The following is a 12,857-nucleotide window of genomic DNA, read 5'->3' as shown; positions in this document are numbered from 1 at the left end:
CAGGCTCATTCTTGCCCTTTTCCTCAGGCTCAGGCTCACCTCTTGGGATGGAAGACATTTGGCACCAGGGATGGAATATGTCAGGAAGAACTGTCTCTGAGTCTGGGTCTTTCCATTTGAATTTAGAAAAAATTGGGTAGAAAAAAAAATAAAAAACAAACCAAAAACCCTGTGCTTTGGCTCTAAGTGTACTCTGAGCTCTGGCTTATAACCAGTGTGAACTTGGCCAAGTTCCTTATCTTCTTCAGGCCTATTTCTTCCTCTTTGAACTTGCTGTAATAATTCCTTCTTCCTGGGGTTGCTTGGGGGAAATTTCAATGAGTTCCTATATATAATGTCTATTTCATTCATAATAAGAAAAAAAATCCGATTTATTTAATTCTGTAAAAGGCTGACTGAATGAAGAATGCATGAGAAAACTGAGGCACAGAAGGGCTTATTCTATCACTTCTAACAACCCAGTTGTTCAGGGCAGAAGTGAAACTGAAACTGGGCCTCTGGCCTCTTGAGGCAGGTGCAAGGGATTCTTTACCTTTTACCATTTGCTTTGCACTTTTCTCTTTTCAATTTCAACCCTTGGGAGTTTAAATTTCCTTTCACCTTCAGGACTCCAGAGTTGATTTTTAAACATACATACACCTATATGGAGTATAATATTTATATTTCAGGAAATAGATTAATAGACTCCCAACTCAAGCAAACAGTTACCCCTTTAGTCAGCTTTTTACAAATGGGGACATGCATAGGTTTTGCAATTCCTCTTTTCTATTCTAAGTGGCTTTCCAGAGACCCACTGCCACCTGGGGCAAAGTACACAGCCCCAAGATCGTTCTGAAGGCCAATGGTTTAATTCCCTTTATTGTAGTTTCACATATTGCTGCAGTCAGAAGTAAGTGCAAGCACTCTCTGAGGCAAGCCTCTTGCTGGTTAGTAACTACTTCTCCAGCTTAATTTCTTTGTTCACTTGGAGTTTACATGGGGTTAAAATCCACATTCAGGTACTTGCTGAAGTTGGGAATGGGTGAGACTATCACCTCCAAGAATAATAGGGGATCTCAATGAAATCTCACCATGCAAGTAAAAAAATTAATCTGATGACCACAGCGAGCCATTAAAATTTTTAAAAGGTAATGAAGAAGGGAGAGAAGGGGAGAGGAGTATAATAGCTATGAAAAACTTTTTTTTTTTTTTTAAAGTAATAAAGGAATATGTGCAGTGAGTGAACACAGACAGCTATCTTGAGTTGGGGGCAAGTTAATTACATTCAAAAAAGACAGCGTCTCCAGAATTTTTTTTTTTTCTTTTTTGCAGTGAAATATTTTAGTTCCTTCATATAGAGACATATTACACATGTTAACAACCATGAAAAACAATACAAAATGCCCTCAATTTAACAAGTAGAAAAATATAACTAGTATATATGGCAATTGTGAATCTAATACTGTACAGAAGTAATTTATGGATTTTACAAATAAATTATAGCTTAAATGCCCTTTTAAAATTCTTTTGCCCCCCTAGATATACACTAGAACTTACAATAGGAAAGGTTCCGAGCCTAGCTTATCGCAAATCAGTGCCAGTCAAATGTTCTGCCGACAAGCTCGAAGAATTTCTTATTTGGCTCGTGAAAATATTCATGCAGTTTATTGAGGAGCTTGGGGTCGACTTGGGGGTGCGCCCGGCCTTTGGACTCGTGTAAGCAGCGGTCCCGGCCGCTGTCCCGCAGGCAGTAAAAGCCCTTGGTTTTGTTAAAGTAGAAGTTCGAGGCATTGATCTGCGGCGACAGCCTCAGGAACCTCTCTACCTTTTGGATCTCGGGGAAGGGGTCCCTGATGAGGCGGTCGCCGTCCACGATGTGCATGCGGCGCAGCGAGAAGAAGCGAAGCCAGTTCTGCATGTGCACGTGGTACAGGCTGCGGTTGAGGGCCTTGTAGTCCACGTTGAGCCGGCCATCACGCACCAGGAACTCCTCGATGGACGGGTAGGGCTTGTGCTTCTGCACGTGGTTGTAGAACACTTGGGTGTAGTCGGACAGCACGCGCTCCGACGGGTCCCGCAGGATGAGCAGCAGCCGGATGGACGGGTTCATGCTGTGGACCCGCTCAGGCACTTTGGGCGACGTGAAGTACGCGGGGGTCTTTTCCACCGTGAGCTGGTGCGGGGAGGAGAAGGGCATCTGGCTGAGGTACCAGCCCAGGCCTTGGCTGTAATGCTCCTCCCAATCGAAGAAGTGCACCTCGTTCTCGGCGGCCGCCACGTCGGGATGCAGGCTGAGCATCTCCAGCAGCGCGCGTGTGCCGCCCTTGCGCACGCCGATGATGATGGTCTGCGGCAGCTGCTGGGCGGAGCCGTTGGGGGCCGCGCCTTCCCGGATCTCGCCCTGCAAGGTCGCCGCTTTCCTCACAAGCTCCGGCTGGCCCAGCTCGGCCCCGGGCACGGCGGGGCGGGAAGGCACTAGCTGGAGCTGGGCCACCAGCATCACCGCGCCCAGGAGCAGCGCGGCCATGCTGGACACCACGGTGGCTTCACTGGGCGGGGCGCCGCTGGGTCATGAAGCGCTACCGCGAGGGATGCCTCCGAGGGATGCCTCCGGATCAGTGACACATGGGTGTCGCCGGCTTCCGATTACTAGGAAACAAAGGGGAGAAGTATTAACCCCACATAAATACTGGGCTTAATCAAGCTGACAACTCTGTCGTCTTGGGCACGACATTCACCTCCTGGGGCTTCCTCGGGTCCTTCATCCTATGAAGCAGGGGCGGCAAAGAGTTTCTGTACAGGCAAGAGAGTCAATGTTTTAGGCTTTTGGGGACATATAGTCTCTATGGCAACTCCAACTGTGCTATTTTGCTCTAAAGCACCCATAGACAATACACAGAGAAATGGGTGTGGTTGTGTTCCAATAAAACTTTATTCATGGACACTGACATTTGAATTTCATATAATTTTCATGGGTCGTTAAATATTCTTCTTTTAATTTTTTTCAAACATTTGTATTTTTACTGCTCTGTTGGCGCTTTTAAAACCAGGCCAAGCTTTGGCCTGCAGTCACAGTTTGCCAACATCTGCTATAAAGGAAAAGGTTGGGAAGGACTTTTGGACCTTGGCAAACATCAGAGAATATCTACTAGCTGCCAGCCCCAGGCAGAAGGGCAAGTGATATGGAAGCAGGCATTGTTTCTGCTCCCCAACCCACTAGGGGCTCCTGATCTAACAGGGCAGGTGAACCTGTTTGAAAGATTTAATGATTAACTTCAATTCTTTACTCTTCCCTGAATCCAATTCTTTCTATAGCCTCATTGTAGGGGGAGTGTACTTCCCAGCAATTTGATTTTGGGGTTTTTTTTATTTGCCACGAGAAGAACATGCCCTGGCCAGCCAGCTGCTGGTCCCAGGAGGAAGACGAGAGACACCTGCAGCAGAGCTGCCCCGTCAGTCCCCTGTGTTTAGCCCAGCCATCTCCCCCAGGAGTGAGAATGCATGCTTGTGGTTTTAAGCCAGTGAGTTTTGGGGTGGTTTGTATTACAGCACAAATTTTGCAAAGGTTAATGGACACAACCAGACTGCAAGCATCAGTGTGATATATGTTACGATTATAATTTAGGCAGAGTACTGTGAGGGCCTATGTTCATTCATTTTGCCTGAAATGATTAGAGATGTCTTCCTAGTAAAGCAAATGTTTGAAGTGGGCCTAGAGGGATAAACAGGCGAGGTTACTGGAAAGAGCAAAAAACCTTCATGCATGCAAAGGTTTACTATTTATAAAGAACAGGTCTTGCAGTCTGCTCAGTGGATTGTCATTCTAACACTACAGTGTAAGGTAGAAACGCAGGACAGTTATAGAAACACAAGGACACAAAAATTTAGTACATTTCAAAATTCACGGTCCAAATTTAAAATTCTAAATTCAGGGCTCTTCCCGTGAACTGCCTGCTTTATACCTTTTTCTCTTTAACCGAGATTTATCACATTTGGGCATTAAAGTCCCTCAGGAACATGGGCACTGCTGGGCTAGATGGCATGGAGTTCCCAAAGACTCACGAGCCATGGTTCTTGTTTTTAGGGGGCTGATAAGCAGCAATACATGTTCGACCCTCTCCCGGAAAGAGCAGATTGGAAACTCTCTTTTTTTTTTTAAGTTTATTTATTTATTTATTTTTGGCTGTGTTGGGTCTTTGCTGCTGAGCGCAGGTTTTCTCTCTAGTTGCGGCGAGTGGGGGCTCCTCTTTGTTGTGGTGCGCGGGCTTCTCATTGCAGTGGCTTTTCTTGTTGTGGAGCATGGGTTATAGGTGCGCGGGCTTCAGTAGTTGTGGCTCGTGGGCTCTAGAGCGCAGGCTCAGTAGTTGTGGCGCATGGGCTTATTGCTCTGCGAAATGTGGGATCTTCCCAGACCAGGGCTCGAACCCGTGTCCTCTGCATTGGCAGGTGGATTCTTAACCACTGCGCCACCAGGGAAGTCCCGGAAACTCTCTTTTAAGTAATCTCTGTCTAAACACGGTTCAGGAAGAGTTGCAGACAGGCCCAGTATGGAGACTATGGGATTTACAGAGCCAGAAAAATGTTTTCTATCAAGAGGGCCCATCATCTTCTTTATGCCAGGTTTAAAATTCACTTTATTAGCTTAAAACTTGTCTAGAATGTGTAAATAAAGAACAACAGGCAGGACTTCCATGTTTATGATCAGATCCATTGATCTACCTCCCTCAGATATTAACTGTAATAGCCACTTTGTAAAATGTATATTAAAGATCAAGCAATTAAAAAGCTGAAACCTTTAGAAAATCATAGAACACTAGAAAAGGGACTTGCCAAATCACCTGACATACTTATTTAGGAAAAAGAAAGAGAAAAATTTAAGGAGGGTTGGCCAAACAAGATGGGGCTCAAGGTTGGTCTTACTGATTGGATGAGCCCAATTTAATGGGCCATTTGCTTCAGTCAAATGAACGTTTTAGTATGTTTCAGTGAAATTCTATTTCCTTCTCAACTGCCCATATGGGTTGACCAAAGGGACCAGCTGTTCTTGCCTTTTACATGTTCGGGGTATGTGTGTGCATGTGCAAGTGTATGCTTGTGTGTGTTTATGTATGTATGTGTGTACACACATGTATGTGTGTGTGCACATGTGTACGTGTGTGCACACGCGTGTGTGCGCGTGTGCAGGGGGTGGGGTGGGTGAAGTGATGGAGAGAGTAGCTTCTCCACACTAACTGCTATACTCTCTGTGGTGGGTATTGTCGTCCCCATCATACAGCTCTGCATCCAGACTTAGGAAACAACCTGATCCTGCAACATCTAAGGGTTAGGGTCAGAGCCCGGATCTGAGATTCACATTATCTGACTATTCATGGTCTTTCCATTCTGTTATGAGGCATCTTGATTAGCACAGTGCACATCTGAGATCGTTTTCCTAAAGGGAAATTACCAGCAGACGGCAGAAGCAAGAAACTAAATATAGTTTGTCCTTTACAAAAACAAAGCAAAAAACAAAAACAAAAACCCTCCAAAACAACCAAAAATCTGGGCAGTTTGTAGTTTAAAAGCTCCTCATTTATAATGTAATAGATTCTAAAATGTATATTTACTTATTCTAAGCCATCTACATTACATTCCAAAAATACTTGAGGTATATGGAAAAAAAAAATCTTAGCTAAAGTCTCATATGTACACGTGTGTGTGTGTGTGTGTATGAAACTTTAGCTAAGTTTTATGTATATATATACACACATATATATTATATATATATACACGCATATATTTGTACATCTAAATATATATAAAATGTAGTTACACACACACAGTGGCCATTGAGAGCCAAGTTCTTCCTGTTTTAGTTTGACAATGTGAATTTCTCAGTGGTACAGAGAGAATTTTTGTGCCTTTTAGTAACATTCTCAGAAAAGGAAAGATTCCCCAAGCTCAGGTGAACCTGTAAGCCAGGACATCTGGGCCAGCTGATCTTGACAATGGAATTATGAGCATCAGAGCATCATGTCATTAAGTCCCTGCTTTTCATTTTATGGGTGAGGAGGCCCTGAGGTGACAGGCCCAAGGTCAGGTAGAAAATCAGAGCCTAGCACTTGTGGATCCTGAGTTCCAGTTTTGTACTCTCTCTGCTATTACTGCTATCTCCCTAGCATGTGGTCTTAAAATAATGGCATGGTTTTGGGGATCCTAAAGAAGAAAGCCCCCCAAAAAACCTACCTAGCAGTGACAAGCCCTGGCTGCCAACTCCAGAATCAGCTGGTACACAGGGGATATACATACAGCATGTGGGTGAAACTCATTCACTTGTTCTACTCAGTAGAAGAGTTAAAGGAATCACACAGGCTATGGAGTCAGGAATCCTGTCTCCAGTTTTGACTTTGGTCCAAGTGCCTTAACCTCTCTTAGCCTCAGTTTTCTCATCTGTAAAGTGGTAATAATTCCACTTCCCTCAAATGGCTACTTTGGGACTGAAGTGAGATGTCCTATAGAAATGTAACGTGAAGCACATCTGCACTTTTTTTTCCATTTATCAAACAAATATTTATTGAATTCATGCTACATAGCTAGCATTTTAGCTAAGCTATGAGATGAATTCCCCACTTTCACCAATACTTTCTCCCCTCCATTATGCCAACCACGGTGCCTTCCCCATAGGAGTTATGCAGCAGATGAGTTGTGTAAATAAAATGTGTAACACACAGTTTTACTACATTCTGAGAAAAAACTCAAATCTCCATAGGTGATCAAAAGATGCTCAGGAAAGTAACAGCAACCCCCCTCAAAGGTGATAGCAGCCACTATTTATTTATGTCTCTGACACTTAGTCATATCTTGCCCTAAGACAGATCATGTCTTATTGTTACTTTTATTATAGGTGTTAAAATGATCCACATATGCACTTGTACATTTTCCAGGAGCCCCTTTTTAAAAAGGCATCTTTCATGTAAGCCAGTATTTCCAAAATGTTATCACTCCAACACATAATCACTATATAAAATTAAGGAGATATATTTTGCTTTTTTTTTGTCTTCAAAATCCAGTGTGTATACATTTACTCTTACAGGACATCTCAAGGCCACATGTGGCTACTGGCAACTGAGGTGGACAGCAGAGAGGTATTAGAACACTGAGCAGTGTTGCAATTCTTACTCTGAAATCTCTTTAACTGTGGAAAGTGCTTTCTTAATAAGTAAGATACTCTACCCCATTCACAAATTAGGAGCTCCCCAAACAGGAAAAGGACCAGGAAGGCAAGTTTGAACTTGTAAGCAGCACAAAGATAAATTGATTATTCTCCCTCCAGAAGTAAACTAGATACTATCAAAGGAATCTTCTGAAAGTCTGGAGCCCTGAGCTGGCATAGGCACAGACAAAGACTGTTCAACAGAACCTGGAGCCCGAACCACATTCCTCCCAAAAGCAATGATGGCAGCTGCCATCTGTGGCCCCTGCTACTAAGCGGACCCTAGGCTGGCAACTTTGCACACAGGACCCCTGTGATGCTCTAGGTGGCAACACCCAGGGTTAGTGTATAAGTAGTTACTGGGCTCCTTGGTTTGTCCTTGGTCTTGTTGAACCATCATGCCAGGCACTGATTCTTTGATGAAGAACAGGATTCCTTGGAATGGCCCAGACTTGCTAGAATGAGCATAAAATGAACCCCATCCTTCCCTTTGTAGATGGGTTAAAAGGTCCCCAAAAGAGATCCAGCCCACTCTCTGTTCACTCCCTTTTATCCGGGAGCTGTCTGCTTCATCCTGCAGTGATAAACCAAGCTCTGAGTTTCAAGAATTCCAAAGACAAGAGTCTTTCCCATCAGCAGCACTAGGCGTCCTTGGGCCCCACCATGAAGATGCTGACCACACACCAGGCCTTGGGAACACATGGGAGAGGACACAGGATTTTCCAGATGGAGATTCCCTTGCATTAAAAATTAAATCGAAACTCCTCTTCAGGTCAGGGAGGAACCTAGGATGGGACCAGCTTGCCCCTCCCGCCTCACTGCCTCTTTAAGCCAAGCCCTGATTTTTCTGTTCATTTGAACACACCAAGCTCACACCAGCTCTGGGCCTTGGCATTTACTGCTCCCTCTTTCCAGGATGCTAGCCCCAGGCTTTGCAAGGCTGGCTCTCTCTTGTCATTCAGATTTTATTTCAAATGTTGGCTTTCCCGCAATGTCAGCCCACCCACTCTCCTTTTAATCACTTTCTTTGCCATCATCTTGTTTTATATTCCTCATATACTATCCAAAATTGTTTGCTTGTTTACTGTCTGCCTCTCCACCCAACCAATGTTAATTCAGAGCTTCCTTAGCGGTGTCCTGCCTCTTTTTGCTGCATCCTCTAGGGCTGGCGAGATTGCTGGTATACAGTGGGTACTAGAGATGATATTTGCTGAATGAACACATTGAATGTTGTGGAAAGTCAGGCAAATGACTGAAGGCACTGAGAAAGGCTTTTCAGCAGAAAGAGAAACTTAACAGTCTGTCCATTTATGAAAAAGACTGTGTCAAAAAGTAGTGAGTTTTCCCTCCCTAGAGGGTCAAGCAGAAACCAGATGTTAAGAGGGGGACTCAAAATTTCTCATGGCGATTGGACAAGATCACCCGAGAGTCTAAAACATATTTTCTTTACAAAAGGAGGGGAAGCAGTGAAATAACCCTTCAAAAATATTTTAATTTTCTCCTTAATTCTTCTTGCTACATAGTTCACATCATGACCTACATTTCAAATGTAACTAATACAATATATTTGCTCTCAGTCCCACCACTGGAGTATATTCGTGGATAAAATGAAATAACTAGGAGATTTAACAGGAGGGAAATTCAGTGCATCGGGAACAGTGACACCTGCGGTCCCTGTGTCTGCAGGAAAAACTTCCCAGTCTCTCAACAAAAGACAGTGACCCAGCTGGCACAGGTGAGAATCTCCTCGGATAACAGGGACGATCAAAACATGGGGACCCAATTCGTCTAAGGGATCTGACAAAAGGGTTGGAAAGAAATAGATTCCTCCCTGGGTGCCCACTGTGTTTCAGGCAGTAGGCACTCGTGTATAAATTATCTCCCCTAATACTTGTAACGATAGTAAGAGGTGATTAGTCTCCTTTTATTTTATATATATTTTTTTAAGCAATGAAAAGGCAGTGTGCAGTAGTAGAAAAGCAAAGAAGCTTTTGTAATTGGACAGACCCAGGCTAGAATTCTTATACCTAACTGACCTCAGGTAAGTTTCTCACCTCTCTGGGGCTCAATGTGCCGTTCTGCAAAATGGGCTAGAATCTACTTCATAGGGATGCCATCGTGACTCAGTAAGATTACCCAGGCCAAAGAGATAGTGCAGTGCCTGGCACTCACTGGGCATTCAACGAATGTTAATGGCCTGTCTCTCTCTCCCCAAGGCAGACATGGAAACATGCTATTAAGGTTAAATGACTTTCTCAAGGTCACAGAACCAGGAAGTGTGATGACTAAAATTCCGCAGGCCATCTGTAAAGCCCATTGTGCTGCTTTGCCTTTGAATGGAGATGCCTTCTGTGGGCAGCGGCAAGTGCATTTCAGGCAGAGGGGAGAGCTTACTCCAAAGAATGATAACATAGCAGGAAGGATAAGAGCTCTTGTGCTGCTCTACAAGAACCGTTTCTCTCCAAGCATCCCCGAGTATTGAGTGATTTAATTTTCTGGAATGCACTGATACCTGAGCCAAGACAGTTTGGTCAGAACTGTCATTTCCATATCCAACCAAACTTCTGAGCAATTAACAGTATAGGATTTTTTGTTCATCTTTAGGAGAAAAAAATGTCTTCACTTTTACCTTTGCAATGCTAACTTAAGAGCGCATGGCAGAGCTGTCAAATTTCCATCCTCGGCAGATCATCTTGGAAACCAAGAAAGAGGAAACAGATTTAGCTCATGCCTGTCAGTCTACAGAAGGACAGTGAGATCTCAAGACTAGCATTAATATTTATTTTCTTGAAATTGCCTACACATGACACTTGTCATCCAGTGTTGACATTCACTTTTGTTTGGATTCACTTATGGTAATTGCTGTGAGGTAGGATGGGGTGGAAAGAGTCCAGGGTAGAAAAGACCCCAGGTCAGTCCACATAATGTTAATAAGTTTCTCTGGGCCACATTGGCTACCTGGGAAAAGGGGGAGTAATTGGCCCTGTTTTCCCCTTGAAAAAGATCAGGACTCTTCCAACACTCCCTCTTCCAGACTTTCTATGCTCTGTTGCTTCCATGGCATGGCTGGGAGGTTCCATATATACAAAAGGTTACCGGCATAATGAATGTAATTCTTCAGGATTGAAGGAAGGAGGGACCTGGGCCAACCAGGGAGGGTAGCATGGTGGGGCAAGGCTTTAGGGCCAGAAGATTTCAGTCACAGTGTTTTGCCGAGCTTCTGAGAATTCCATGATACCATGATGATAAAGGCAAACTGCCCCATAGGTAGTCTGAAGTCAACCCATACAACGTTGTTTTCCAAATTAGTGAGAGATTAGGGTTGAAGCATCTAGAAAGGAGTTGCAAGTGGGAGGTGACTAAAGCATCCCTCCAGGAGCTCTGTCTGCCCCATGACAATCACCAGGAACAGTGCTTTGCAAACTTACACGTGCACGCTGACCCGCTAGAGATCTAGTTCAAAATGCAGATTCTGATCCAAGAGTTCTGGGGAGAGTCCTGGGAGTCTGTGTTTCAATAAGCTCCCAGGAGAACTGGTCTGCCCACCCATAGCCCTCGGAATGGCAAGAATTCAGTGAGCTTGGAACAACTGTGTTCATTCACATTCAGATCCTGATGCCCTTGGCCTTGGGCTGCGAAGGCTGATGTGCCTTTGGATTTTGTTTCTTATGATTGTTGGGGCAGTTTGCTTTTAAATCCAGGTTTGGAACCACCTGCGGCAGACAAAATATAGAGGGATCAGTCCGGGTCACAGAGGTGGTGTTATGTGTGGAGGAGGGCAGAGGGGAGATGTTGGAATTCAGAGGATTTAGAGCCAAAAACCCAGGCTCAAATCTCAGCTCTATAACCTAAAATCCACAAGACAGGATTGAAATCTCAGAGCCTTAGATTGAATGCCTTGGCCCAATATATACCAATTTTGAGGATTAAACAGAACAGTCTATGTGGTGCTTACGAAGTTGCCATATTGCCTGGCCCAAGGCAAGCCCTTCAATCGTGGTAGCTATTTTTGTCCCTAAAAAAAGAAGGCTGTGTGGTATAAATGGGAATCAAGGATGATAATTAGTCAAACGCATTTGTTCACGATCCAAAGTACTGCAGTGACTCAACCAGACAGAGGCTTACAGAAGAAAGGACAGTGACACACAGAAGCAATCCAGTCTCTCTATCTGGGGAGGGGGCACCCAGAGGGTCCTCCATGAATACCCCCTGTCTGAGTGATGGGCAGCCATATGTGTGCAGTGGGGAGGCCCCCAGGAGGGCTGAGGAGGAGGGGCTACTTCTCCTCAACATGTTTAATCTGCGGTGCTGTGCACAGAAGGCAGCAGTGACCTAAATAAATCCTTCATTAGAAGCAGAAACACACTGGCACAGGCAGAGTTCTGTGACAGGAGGGCGGACAGGGCCTCTCTTATTACTCAGTGCGGCTGAGTGGAAAAGGGGGCCGTGCTAGCAGACAGGAGACAGGAGCTGGCCTGCCTCAGTGCACTTGGATATGCACAGCTCGATCCCTGCCCCAGGTGTGACCCAACCTCCCAACAGGTACCATCTGACTGTGGGAACCACCCTGGCTGAGGTGGACGGCCATGATCACCCCACAGATGGCCAGCACCTATGAAATCTATACATTTCCCCAGAAATGGCAAGGAAAGACACACAGAGCATCAGAGGCCAAAGAACCCTGCCCTGTCATCTTGTCCTGTCCGTATCCCTGTTGATGGGGAAACAGGTGGCCACAGAACGGGAACTCCAAGGTCAAGTGTGTAGGGGCTGAAAAATGAATCAGAAAGCAAGGTCTCCTGATTCCCATGCCACCAGGGCCCAAACACATGGGAATCTGTGTTTCTTTTATGTTGGGACAGGGAACATTAGAATACTTTGCAGCTGAAAATACGTATATACAAGCCAAAGTAAATTCTTCCCCTGGGTGGGCAAAGGTAGAGGGCAGATTTGTCTCATTTCTTGAGCCAGACTGTACAGAGTGAATTTTGTTTCCCCCCAAAATTCAGAGGTTGAAGCCCTTATCCCCAGTGTGGTGCATATTTGGAGATGGGGCCTTTGGGAGGTAAGTAAATTTAGATGGAGTCCTGAGGATAAGACCCACAATGGGATGAGGGTCCTTATGAAAAGAGGAAGAGAGATTGGTACTCTGTCTGCCACTTGAGCACACTAGGAGACAGCAAACATCTGCATCCAGGAGAGAGCTCTCACCAGGAACGGAATCTGTTGGCATCTTGGTCTTGGACTGCCCAGACTGGAGAGCTGGGAAAAATACATTTTTGTTGTTGTTTAAGCCACCCGGTCTATGGCATTTTGTTACAGCTACCTGAGCAGACTCATACACAGCCCTTAGAAGAAATAGTAAAGAAAAAGAGTCTGCTTGCAACTGCTTCCACTGTGTAAGTTTTCCCAGGGGTAGCACACAGCGGTCTCCTGGATCAGGCAAGTGATATCAGCCTAGGAAGCCTCCTGGCCAGTGGGGACGGCAGGAAGCAGCCATGTGTGTACGTGGTCTGTCTAAGGCGGCAGCTGCTGCCAGCTCCAGCAGATGTGGCTGGAGACAAGAGACCCGTGTGGGCTGATCTTTGGATTTTTCAAGATTGAACGATGGATATTTATGTGAAAACTCCTGATTATTACTATTTATGAATGTAATAAATGGCTATCAGTTGCCAAGACAGGTGAA

The 12,857-nt window shown here is 44.9% G+C and overlaps 1 protein-coding gene across 1 annotated transcript in view; it reads right to left on the bottom strand.

Annotated features, from left to right (window-relative positions):
* Positions 1–1,316: 1,316 nt before the first annotated feature.
* Positions 1,317–12,857, bottom strand: part of HS3ST1 (heparan sulfate-glucosamine 3-sulfotransferase 1) — a 30,140-nt gene continuing 18,599 nt past the window's right edge. The window contains exon 2 of the mRNA XM_059924178.1: positions 1,317–2,628. Coding sequence (XP_059780161.1) covers positions 1,571–2,506 — 936 coding nt within the window. The 5' untranslated portion in view covers positions 2,507–2,628 and the 3' untranslated portion in view covers positions 1,317–1,570. The remainder of the gene's footprint in view (positions 2,629–12,857) is intronic.

The sequence above is a fragment of the Balaenoptera ricei genome, chromosome 5 (genome assembly GCF_028023285.1).
Source record: "Balaenoptera ricei isolate mBalRic1 chromosome 5, mBalRic1.hap2, whole genome shotgun sequence".
In the NCBI taxonomy this organism is placed as follows: domain Eukaryota; kingdom Metazoa; phylum Chordata; class Mammalia; order Artiodactyla; family Balaenopteridae; genus Balaenoptera; species Balaenoptera ricei.
Note: the sequence above shows the minus strand (reverse complement) of the source record. Positions and strands in the feature narration are given on the sequence as shown.